We start from the raw sequence: 12,539 nt of genomic DNA, 5'->3' as shown, positions 1-12,539 counted from the left end.
CCAACCCCCCACTACAGGGGGCGTTTTCCGGCGTGATTTTCGAAAAAAATTGGGTCCGGCGTTTTAAAAATAACGCTTAATCGTGTGGGGGCCACCATCTTTCGACCGTTGTTCAAACGGTAACTTTCTTTATTTATTTTTTTTTTATTTTAAATAATTCCCACTATATATATTTAACTCACATTCACACCATTTTTTATACAAAACTTCACAAACTCTCCCACTTTCTTCCAACTTTTATAAAAAAAACCCACTTTCTTCTTATTTTTATACAACCATGCATCCTTTCCGCCCTCCTTTTGGTGTCCCCGCTTGACCCGCAAACCCGAACACAACCCAACCGCAAACCCCATTCAACCTTCAAGACATGGACCCGAGCTTTTTAAGTTACGCGGCTTACTTAAGTGGCGCCCCTCCGTTTGTTCCTCCAACTTTCGGCTATGGTCAAGCCGGCGGGTCTCAACCGTCACAACCCGAAGCCGAACCCGATGTGGAAGTCGTACCGGAGACGCAACCCGAACCGGTGCAAGAAACATCGAAACGCGGCAAAAGGTCGCATAAGAAGAAGGATAAGGACGCACCGAGGCGTACAAAAAATATAATCAAATGGACGAAGGAAGAGGAATACGCGTTGACTCGGGCGTATGTCGACATTTCGGAGGACGAAGAGACGGGTAAATATTTTATATAAATATTATTTTACTTACTTTGTTATTTTATTTTTTAACAAACAACTTATTATTTTTTTTTTTTGTAGCAAACTTTCAAACGGGTCCGGTTTTTTGGGATAGGGTTCGTGCACTCTTCTTTAGCACGTGGGGTCAAGGCGAACATCGGGACAAAGACTCGATTTCTAGCAAATGGACCGACATAAACAACAAGTGTCATGCGTTTCAAGAAGTCTTCCAACGTAACTACGATAATCGCCCGAGTGGTGAAGGTGACGTGGGGGTTTTAACGAAGAGTTTGGAGGAGTTCGAGAGGACAAAAGGCCCTTTCACGTACTACAAGTGTTGGGAGCTACTTCGAAAAAGTCCAAAGTGGGCGGTAGTTAACCCAATGACGTCTAGTAGTAGACGTCGGGCTAAAAGGTCAAAAACATCATCCTCCGTTGACCCGTCAACTCCGACATCGGATGCCCGCAATGTTGATTTAAATGAGGCGGTGGACGAGGGCATTCAAGAAGAGTTGGCCCGACCCGCCGGTAGAAGAAAGGGAGCCGGGAAAAAAACGCTCGAGTCGTCTTCCGATCTCGAGTTAAAGGATGATTTCGAGGAGATGAACCGTCGTCTCCAAGACATTCGAGATCTCGGCCACCAACGTTATGAAATTATGAAGGAACGAATGGCCGAAACAAAAAAATTTAACGAGATGCAAGAGGCGAGGCAAATGGAAAAGGACATCGAGTTTTTGTCCAAACCTATCGACCACCTACAAGGCGATGCGTTGATCCTTGCGCAAATGCGTCGCCAAAAAATTAAAGAAAAATATGGACTGTAGATCATATTATTTTTTTATGTTTTTTTTTTATTTTTTTCAGTTTTTTTTCGTTTTTTTTTATTTTCTGCTTTTTTTTTTTACTTTCGGTTTTTTTTTAAGTTTTTTTTTTATTTTTTTTTCAAGTAATGTAATTTTATTTTTAAATTAATGAAGGTTATTTTATGTTTTAAATTAAAAAAAAAATAAATGTGAAATGATTGTAAAATGATTGAATGGGGCATTATACCACTACACCACTTTTGCTATAATGCCCCCTTGCTGACTAGGACGCCACATGGCGCAAAACGCCCCATGGTGGGGGCATTATAGTGTTATACCACTACACATAGTCTAATAATAATAATAATTGTGCAAGCTGTACCCAACTAAGCTCAAGAAATATTTACATCATAAGGTGGGAGGGGTACTTCCTTAACTCTTTTTACCAAAGCCAATCAAAACTTATTACTATGATTTAAACAAGTAAATTCATTATTTTTCTGACATTTTCTTATAAAAGAGAGAATACAAAGGAAAATGTCAAAGAATAATAATCAAGTTTTAAAAGTGTTTTAATTAGGTTATTTCTATCGTTTTTGTCCCAGTTAGATAACTTAATCTTCAAATCGAGTCATGTCCTTTTTTCTATGTGTCAAGAAAAAAATAAAGCATAAGATGTTGGGGTCGGATTATTTTAATATATGAAATTATATTTATTAAAAATAAAAACACTTTAGTTACATTAAAAATTAAAAAAACAGGTTACAATCCACGTCAACATTCGAAGTTAGCATCAAATAAAAGGGAAGAAAGAAACCAAAATCCACATCACAATGGTTACTTATGAAATGGATGATAAAACACTTAATTTTAATGAAAATTGAATGTTGAGTGACCTGATTGGAACACTATTGAAATTTGAATGACCTAATTGGAACACTTTTAAAATTTGGTTACGATTCTACAAAGTTACCCCCTTTTGTATACAGATTTGTTGATGATATATTATATTTCTTGAAATATAATTGTACAAAACCTTTTGGTTGTCAAGAAATACATGAAACTAGCATAATATAGCACATAGCACGCGCCTTGCGGCAGTTTATGTTTGAAAATCGAATAACGGCGTATGGTTAGGATATCACTAACCAAGTTAGTATGTTACTATCACCAAGTTAGTATTAAAATTCTCCCTTACCTGGATTTGAACACAGGACCTACAAGAGAAGCAAAGCTTTCCACCTCACCCTTAACCACTAGGCCAAGAGATCATTGGTAATAAAAAAAAGTGTTGTTTGTTTAACATTTCATGAATACAATAATTAACGAAAATAATAAATGTAGAGAAAAATAAAAAAAACAAGAAAAAATAAATAAAAAAAAAACCATCATCACCCCATTCAATCTCTCCATATGTGTGAGAAAGTTGTTTTAGGAAGAGAAATAAATTGTTGTTTTAAAGAGAGAAAGTTGTTAGTTCAGTAGGAGAAATAAGAATCTTCATTGTGTTCATCTGGACATCAAGATATTACACACACAAGTGTGTAAGAGAGTCTGAAATCAGTTGTCTCTTCACATCCATTATTTCCCTCGTGTTTCTTCTCTAGAAATCAAAACCTTAAACCCAGGTGTGTGAGAGAAATTTGTTTTAGAAAAAGAAGCAAAAATTGCTATTTTCAAAAGAGAAAGTTGTTGGAACACCAAAAACACACGCAAAAGTGTGAGAGCGAGAGAGAGAAACAGGTTTGAATATCTTACTATTGGGTTTCATGTGTTTTCTCCATAACTTACGAGTTTGTTAAGTTCTCTTTTGAATATCTTACTATTGGGTTTCATGTGTTTTCTCCATAACTTACGAGTTTGTTAAGTTCTCTTGTAGGTTTTAATTTCTTTTATAAACAAGGTAGATTACTTCCCAAAGTTGTTTAATGTAATGTGATTATTTACATGACGTAGGTTTTTTCATTACATGGATGAGATTCGAGATTTTTTTTTATAAATTAGATATGAAAAGAAAGAATTTTGTTATTATTTTGTGGTAATATAATGCTATATGTGAGATATTCTTTTGTTTTAATGTTTCAACTAGTAATATTCCTCCGCGCGTTACGGCGAGAATTATGTCGCTGTTGGTTATGTTCATGGTACGGCATCGCCACCCGATATAACAACCGCATGATAGATACTTAAAAATAAAATCGTGATATGCCCAAAAAGATATCATATTTGTTTCACATCGTTCGAAAACTATAAAGATAAATATCGATAAAGGTTCATGTAGTACATGTACCAGCAACCATGTTATTCAGTCGAAAACATGATAACAATATGTTGGAAAAGTATTAGTAAAGTTAGTTGTATTACCGCTACGATAATATACTCATTATAAAATACGATATCGAAAAGAAACTTTAATGCGAATAAAATTTCGTTTTCAACAAGGTTTATACCAGAAACCATAATAATAAATATTGATACCGCTACCGAAGTTGTTTAATTGGATGGTATTAATTCGGTCTTTCACGGTAAAACTAAAAAATTCAATGATATTTGACCCACTAAAATATTTTTTTATTGAATGATAGATAAAATAAGCATGTCACATCGTCGCGGCAGTATAAAACGTTAGTTTTATATTATTAAAATAACAAAAAAGGTATATAACATCATTTGATATAAAATACAATAAAAAATTAAGGTGCGAGACAACATTAATGATATATAACAAATTAACAATCACAAAGAAGCCAATAGTTAAATTAATTAAAATAGTGGTATATACATAAATAATTTTATGGTTCCAGCTAAGTTTTATATAATTTAATTAAATAAAAGATTCAAGATTGATCTGGAAATCATACTCAAAAGTCATATTCAAGAGAAGCATTCATCAAAATCAGACTTTTAAAAGTGCTTAACTTATTCCAAAATTTTGATTATCATTTCATATTTCTTTTATATGGCACATCAAACGAAGCCGTAACACTAACAACAGTTTTCCTAACTTTTGATGTCACTTTTTTCCTCGGGTATTTGATGCCTTCTATCCTATGATCTCGAAAGCTCTTAGCTCAAATCAAACACTAAAGACTTCAAATCGTCAAAGAAGAAAACAATTTTAAACTGAATTCCAAATCTGGGTTTTTAGCCTCATATCTCACCTTGTTAAAAAAAGGTATGATTTTTATCATCTTTTTCTCTTTGATCTACAACATCTCTTGAATCTGTTAATAAAGCATGAGTCTTTTTCTTGGAGTCTTTTCTGGGTTGGATTGAGAAATGTGTTTTCTCTTACCGTTTGTCTTATGTATTGCATATCAGCGAAAAAAAGAAACCTGTTGGTGAAAACTGAACTTGACTCGTCGACTCGATAACATTCATATTTTAACTTGAAGTCCCAAAGAAAATTAAGGGTTACAACTACCAGCTTCTTCTGATTATTGATTCAATCACCTCTCAGATGAAGCAAATGTTACCATCATTGACTCAACAACAGTAACCTAATAAGCATCTAAAAAAATTAGGGCTTACACCCATAATCTCTCAGACACGCCTAAGCGCACCATCATCGAGTCGAAAATGCAAACAAAATATCAATCGTTAGAATCATTCATCAGCAAACAAACACATGTTATGTAGAACCCAAACAAAACACAACCGGAGAGGGTAAAAAACGGTGTGTGATGTGCGTTAGGTGTGATATAATTTAGATGTATATTTAAGCCCTTTTTACACTTTTAGCCAAGTTTTAAATTTATAAAACACGATATTTACTAACACTAAACACACATACGGGCAAGTGCACCCATCGTGGACGTAGTATAGTGTTGGTAAGATACCGAGGTCGTCCAAGGACACAAGAGCTTTTAGTACCGGTTTATCCTCAACGTCTAATCAAATCAAAAAGAAGTTAGAAAAGATTTTTAAACTAAGAAAATAAAAACTAACTAAATGCTGAAAATTAAAATAAAATAAAAAACAGATAGACAAGATGAATCACTTGGATCCGACTCGTGTATTAGTATAACCTTTGATTATTTTCGCACTTTTGCACTTGTTTAAAGGATTATCTTAGTTATTGTAGTAGGCCCCTCTTTTGAAGGCAACGTTACCCTCAACCCAGTAGTTTGAGTCAGCAAGGATACAATCCTAAAGGGTTGGATTATTGGAAGATAATGAATTAAGTTATTAATGCAAATTATGGTAGGCCCCGCTTTTGGCGGTGACGTTACCCTCGGCTAAGTAGTCTGAGTCAGCAGAGATACAGTCCTAAATAGCCGGGTTATAGTATTAATAGTAGTTAACATTATGAGGGGGTCAAAGAGTTTGGATCCCCGCCATCCAATACCTATGGGCATTGAAGGAGATCCTACTAAATTTGACCCAGGTCCCTTGCAGGACCTCTAAACGCTGAACAAGGGCAAGACCCTTACCAAACCGTTCCCTTAACCCCCGACCAGGTAGCCAACATACCTCCATATAGACCGTGGAGATATGAATGGTGAAAATCTTTTATTTTATATAGACAGTAAAATAATGCCAAGACACCACGGACAAACGATAAGGAAAGATCACCTTCAACATAAGCAACTAGTTATTAAAGTCATTAATACAAAACCAAATAAAAAGTGCAAAAGATTAAAAATAAAAAGTATTATACTAAACACTTGTCTTCACCAAGTGATGTAAGAGACTTAGGCAAACATGGCCTTGATTGTCAAGAACTCTTACGATCAATCTTGGATCCCGAGACGACTCACACACTCTATGATGGACAATGGATGATGGTGGTGGATGATGGTGTTGTGATGGTGGTGGGTGGTGGGTGGTGGATGAAGTGTGAGAGAGGTGGTGTGCCAAGGGATGAGTTGAAATGAAACCAAGCACTCCTATTTATAGGCTGAACAGCAGGCTGGGCACGGCCCCGTGTCCGCTGGACACGCCCCCGTGCCTGTCTGACACTCTCTCTCTTCATTAATTGTAATTCGCAATTACAATTAATGCGCCTGCTGTACTTTCGCCACGCCCCCGTGCTCACTGGACACGGCCCCGTGGTGGGCAATAGAAGCTTCTATAGGTTTGTCTTTTCTGCTGCTTCTTGGGCACGGCCCCGTGCTAGCTGAGCACGGGGCGTGTTCAGTCCTCTGACTTCTCTTTTCTGCTTGGGAAGATGCCGTTGAGGGGTCGGGCAATCTACTTTTGTTCCTTTTCTTGTATTTATGTTAGATTTAGCTGTCTTTTTGCTTCTTTTGTGAATTTGAGCTCATTTTATCCTGAAAATACAAAAGGAAGACAAAAACACTCTTTTTCCAACATTAGTACTTAAAAACGGTTAGTTTTATGCCTCAATTGATGTAATTTATATGTTGCATTTTACACACATCAAATACCTCCGCTTTTGAACTTTTGCTTGTCCTCAAGCAAAACTCTTTAATATGTGGCTCACACTCCCAAATGGAATGGGTAGAAGAGAAGGTTTTTGGCTTGTCATAGAGTGTCCGGAATACAAGATCTTTTTGGGTTTTATTTTTATTTATTTACAATCCTATTTGTTATGATTTGTTTAGAACGTTTCATAGGAGAAATTACTAATTTGGGCATAACATGCCTTTTTTTAAAATTCCATTTATTTACAAGTTCACATACCTCACGGGAGAAATCACTCACACTCGGCCGAAGGTGTATTTTTAGTGAATCACTCGAGAGCGGCGTGGAACTTATTCCTACCATAAGCTTGCCAAGCAATCAATCCTCCTCCTTTTTAACTTGTTACCTTTGTAAATATCAAGAGGACTTTTTGGGTATAGGCTTGGGCTAAAGGTGGGTGAATGGGTTAGTAGAAAATGGCGAAAAGCGTAAAAAGCGTCGGTTTTCGTAAAACACTTTGTTTTAGTGACTTTTTATTTCGAAGTATTTCTCCAAACAAGCTTTTAAATAGCTTTGTTTGTTTATTTCTAACTTCATCATTTTTTTCTTTTTTTTTAGTCACACGAAAAACCGAGCTTGTTACTAAAATAAAGGGTGAAAATAAAAAGGGTTTTTGGTGGGTGAAAAGGTTTTAGGGTAAAGAAATGAAAGGTTTAGGCTCAAAGGGGTTAACTAGGGGGATTTTGGGTAGGTGGTAAAAAAAAATTGAAAAATAATGGTGTAGAAAGAAAAATGGTTAGTCCTAATGCCTCCATCATTTACTTACTTGGGTTTAAGTTGGTAAGGACCGGGAATGAATCGTCGTGGAAAGTTCTAGAGTCGTAAGAACCAAGCGGCTATTCACACAAGAAACGAAAAATGAGCATTTAGCGTAAAGATGTATATTTGTATGCTCATTAAAGGCTCAAAACTCACTTTTGTGGGAATGGGTTTTTATGTGATCAAGTATATATAATCGAATTTTAACCAAGCTTGTCATGCCGTTTCATAATTTTCTTATGTTGGTTCTTTTTATCACGACGCTATCGGTTGCAAATTTGTAAAAATATAACCTTTTTAGAACTTGTTATTCCCAAATTAAACCAAGACAAGTAAAAAAAAACGAAAAAGTTTTTGAAAAAAAATTTGGAGTGATTAGCGGTTCCAATAGAGTTTTGTGTAAGGCTTGTTAATAGGACTTGCAATATTTCAAAGTTTTAGCTTCCCCCCCCCCACACACACACTTAAATTACACATTGTCCTCAATGTGTCCCAAAAATAAATTTTTAGGTTGATTGGATGTGTAATGTGGTGTTAAAAAGCAAAGATTTATGTTACTGGCAGTCTGGACACGGCCCCGTGGGGACCGGACACGGCCCCGTGTTCAGGTGCCAGTAACAAAAATTAAAGAAAAGAGACAGAAGCCTGGACACGGGGGCGTGTCTGGTGAACACGGCCCGTGTCCAGTTACCTGAACTGGGCATTTTTCTGCAGGCGGTTCAGCACGGGGTCGTGTTGGTTGGACACGGCCCGTGTTGAACCTTCTATAATGGAGAAATTTGTGTCGGGTTGCCTTGTTCTTGTGCATGGGGCCATTTTTCTCGTTCCCCTTTACATCCTTTACCACCATGAGTGTGTTTTATTATGAACCATCCAATCCTTAAAACCATCGTTCCATTTAATCAATAGAGAAATACATATAATTCCTAAATAAAATAAAATTAAAACTTAACTAACTAGGTCAAGAGGTACACGAGGTTATCATAAAGGGTTCTACCTTTTAAGAAAATTTCGAGAATTTCTCCCGATATAGTAGGACCTTCGGCCGATGGTTCCCTAGATGTCGTTTAAAGTCATTCTTCTATCTCCCTTGGAAGGAAGAAGGCGGCTTCATTTTCCTCAGCAACTTGTGGCTGAGGGGGAACGTTCACCGGGACTCCTTGCACCACCCTTTGCGGAGGCTCAGGGTGCATGGCGTACCATTCGGCCGGAATGATGACTTCGGGCACCACGTTCCACGCCCTTTGGGTTATTACAGGCACCAAGGGCGGGGAGGCGAGAAGGTTTAACCTCTGGTGCAAGAGGTTCACCTCTCGGAGACAACCCTCCAGTCCCACTTTCAGATGGTTGATACGGTCCACCAACGCTTCCTCCACTCCCGTTATTTTATCAATAGCCTCCCTTAGGGCGTAAACATAGTTTACAAGAGAGTCTTCTGTTGTTGATGATCTCCTCCCTTGTCGGTTACTTCTTGAAGATGATCTGCTTGCCATTTTCTGTGAAAGAAACCGAAGAAAGCTAAATTTTCACAAAACAGTGCCTCGGACACGGCCCCGTGCTCGCTGAGCACGGCCCCGTGTCCATTTGTCTGCAGGATTTTAGGCTAAGGAGTCTTGGAGTTTTAAATTATTTTCATGATTTTTAACTGTGTTTTAAGCTTAGATAATTTAAAACAAAGTTATACAACTAACTTTAAACAAGAATCCTTAGCAAATAATCTTACAAACTTCACATAGAGGGTTGGAATCATGGAGTTTCCAAGCTTCCATGGAGGAAATGTTGAAAAATTTTGAAAGAAGAGGAAATGAATAAAAGTGGAAGGGACAAGATGGTCCTTGGGAACCTTCTTTTAGCACTTACCTAGGATGGTATGAGTGAAGATCCCAGGAATCTCTGTCTATTGAAGTGGTAAAAAATGAGCAGGAATCACGCTGCATTTAAAGAAAACGACAGCGCACTAGACACGGCCCCGTGTTCGCTGGACACGGCCCCGTGTGCAGAGGAAATCCTGACACATTTTGTCCGTATTCTGACAAAATCAGCAGAGAATCTTTTAGGTGAGCACGGGGGCGTGTTGACCTGGACACGGCCCCGTGTCTGGAGGCTGTCTTATGGAGTTTTGTTGCTTCTAAGGATCTCGTTGATATCGGGTGGTTCCTTACTGGTTGGAACAACCCCAAAGTGCTTAAGATACCTTAATTGTCCTAGACTAAGGCGAGAACGCAAGAGGTTGTCGGTGAGGGTAATTCCTATTTTCATTCTAGGTGGACAAGTCCAACCCTTTCCCGGGCTCTCGTTAAAGAAGGTGTATGCCGAATCGCTCAGGTCTATGTATGCACCGAACGAAGTCTTTGGAGAGTCCTTCACGGCACAATCGGCACAGGGACAACTATCGTCCAAGTCTTCGCTATGTATGAAGGTATTTTTGGGAGCAACGAGGTTGTCGGAATGCGGTCCCAACATTTCTTCATGGTCATCGTCTTGGGCGGATCAATAAAATCCTTCCTAAGTTCCTTTGACCAATTTAGAATTAGCTCTTCTAGTTGAAATAACTCGTCAAGGAGCATTTCCCGTAGAATATCTGGCTGGGCGCATTCGAGGGAGAGATAGTGCTTATTTTTACTTTCGCCCCTCTTAAGGTTATAAGGAATTGGTGGGTCTATGTAGTGGGGCCTATAATTTAGAAAGTAACATTTTAATTCTTTATGTTCGCCTCCACATAATTGACACCACGTACCATAAGAGTGCCGAAAGTAAAAAGAATTACTATCACTCATGTTTATGTCAGAAATTACCAACCGCCGGGATCTAACGGTTCTGTTTTCAGTAAGTGAATCTTGGGCACGGGGGCGTGTTGAGTGAGCACGGCCCCGTGTTCAGCTTACTGTCTGACTTAAAACAGGATTGCCAGTTCCAATGATTGAGCATGGGGCCGTGTTCAGCGGGCACGGCCCGTGCTGAGCTCTGCAGAAGCTGAAAAATTAAGAAAAATCCTAAAAAAAATAAAAAGAAAGATAAAAATATGATTAGGCCGTTTATTCCTAACTTTCTTAAAATCCTTGTGTCCCCGGCAGCGACGCCAAAAACTTGATGTGCGTTAGGTGTGATATAATTTAGATGTATATTTAAGCCCTTTTTACACTTTTAGCCAAGTTTTAAATTTATAAAATACGATATTTACTAACACTAAACACACATATGGGCAAGTGCACCCATCGTGGACGTAGTATAGTGTTGGTAAGATACCGAGGTCGTCCAAGGACACAAGAGCTTTTAGTACCGGTTTATCCTCAACGTCTAATCAAATCAAAAAGAAGTTAGAAAAGATTTTTAAACTAAGAAAATAAAAACTAACTAAATGCTGAAAATTAAAATAAAATAAAAAACAGATAGACAAGATGAATCACTTGGATCCGACTCGTGTATTAGTATAACCTTCGATTATTTTCGCACTTTTGCACTTGTTTAAAGGATTATCTTAGTTATTGTAGTAGGCCCCTCTTTTGAAGGCGACGTTACCCTCAACCCAGTAGTTTGAGTCAGCAAGGATACAATCCTAAAGGGTTGGATTATTGGAAGATAATGAATTAAGTTATTAATGCAAATTATGGTAGGCCCCACTTTTGGCGGTGACGTTACCCTCGGCTAAGTAGTCTGAGTCAGCAGAGATACAGTCCTAAATAGCCGGGTTATAGTATTAATAGTAGTTAACATTATGAGGGGGTCAAAGAGTTTGGATCCCCGCCATCCAATACCTATGGGCATTGAAGGAGATCCTACTAAATTTGACCCAGGTCCCTTGCAGGACCTCTAAACGCTGAACAAGGGCAAGACCCTTACCAAACCGTTCCCTTAACCCCCGACCAGGTAGCCAACATACCTCCATATAGACCGTGGAGATATGAATGGTGAAAATCTTTTATTTTATATAGACAGTAAAATAATGCCAAGACACCACGGACAAACGATAAGGAAAGATCACCTTCAACATAAGCAACTAGTTATTAAAGTCATTAATACAAAACCAAATAAAAAGTGCAAAAGATTAAAAATAAAAAGTATTATACTAAACACTTGTCTTCACCAAGTGATGTAAGAGACTTAGGCAAACATGGCCTTGATTGTCAAGAACTCTTACGATCAATCTTGGATCCCGAGACGACTCACACACTCTATGATGGACAATGGATGATGGTGGTGGATGATGGTGTTGTGATGGTGGTGGGTGGTGGGTGGTGGATGAAGTGTGAGAGAGGTGGTGTGCCAAGGGATGAGTTGAAATGAAACCAAGCACTCCCATTTATAGGCTGAACAGCAGGCTGGGCACGGCTCCGTGTCCGCTGGACACGCCCCCGTGCCTGTCTGACACTCTCTCTCTTCATTAATTGTAATTCGCAATTACAATTAATGCGCCTGCTGTACTTTCGCCACGCCCCCGTGCTCACTGGACACGGCCCCGTGGTGGGCAATAGAAGCTTCTATAGGTTTGTCTTTTCTGCTGCTTCTTGGGCACGGCCCCGTGCTGGCTGAGCACGGGGCGTGTTCAGTCCTCTGACTTCTCTTTTCTGCTTGGGAAGATGCCGTTGAGGGGTCGGGCAATCTACTTTTGTTCCTTTTCTTGTATTTATGTTAGATTTAGCTGTCTTTTTGCTTCTTTTGTGAATTTGAGCTCATTTTATCCTGAAAATACAAAAGGAAGACAAAAACACTCTTTTTCCAACATTAGTACTTAAAAAGGGTTAGTTTTATGCCTCAATTGATGTAATTTATATGTTGCATTTTACACACATCAGTGTGAAACGAACAACTGCATCTTCGACGTCGTCGAAGAACGCCGAAACGAAACCTTCTGGTGACACCTATTAACTTATCAT

At 38.4% G+C, this 12,539-nt stretch overlaps 1 protein-coding gene across 1 annotated transcript; it reads left to right on the top strand.

The window, feature by feature from the left end:
- Nucleotides 1–352: 352 nt before the first annotated feature.
- On the top strand, nt 353–1,500 carry LOC110897717 (glutathione S-transferase T3). The gene is made up of 2 exons (XM_022144450.2): nt 353–674; nt 758–1,500. The coding sequence occupies exons 1-2, from the start codon at nt 368–370 to the stop codon at nt 1,498–1,500; spliced, it is 1,050 nt and encodes a 349-aa protein (XP_022000142.1). The 5' UTR covers nt 353–367.
- Nucleotides 1,501–12,539: the final 11,039 nt, after the last annotated feature.

The sequence above is a fragment of the Helianthus annuus genome, chromosome 2 (genome assembly GCF_002127325.2).
Source record: "Helianthus annuus cultivar XRQ/B chromosome 2, HanXRQr2.0-SUNRISE, whole genome shotgun sequence".
Classification (NCBI taxonomy): Eukaryota; Viridiplantae; Streptophyta; class Magnoliopsida; order Asterales; family Asteraceae; genus Helianthus; species Helianthus annuus.
The sequence above is the reverse complement of the archived record's forward strand: the minus strand, read 5'-3'. Positions and strand labels throughout refer to the sequence as shown.

Coding starts and splice junctions, on each gene's coding strand:
- LOC110897717 (XM_022144450.2), top strand. CDS start 368: ATGGACCCGAGCTTTTTAAGTTACGCGGCTTACTTAAGTGGCGCCCCT. Junction 675..757: donor TTCGGAGGACGAAGAGACGG/GTAAATATTTTA, acceptor TTTTTTTTGTAG/CAAACTTTCAAACGGGTCCG.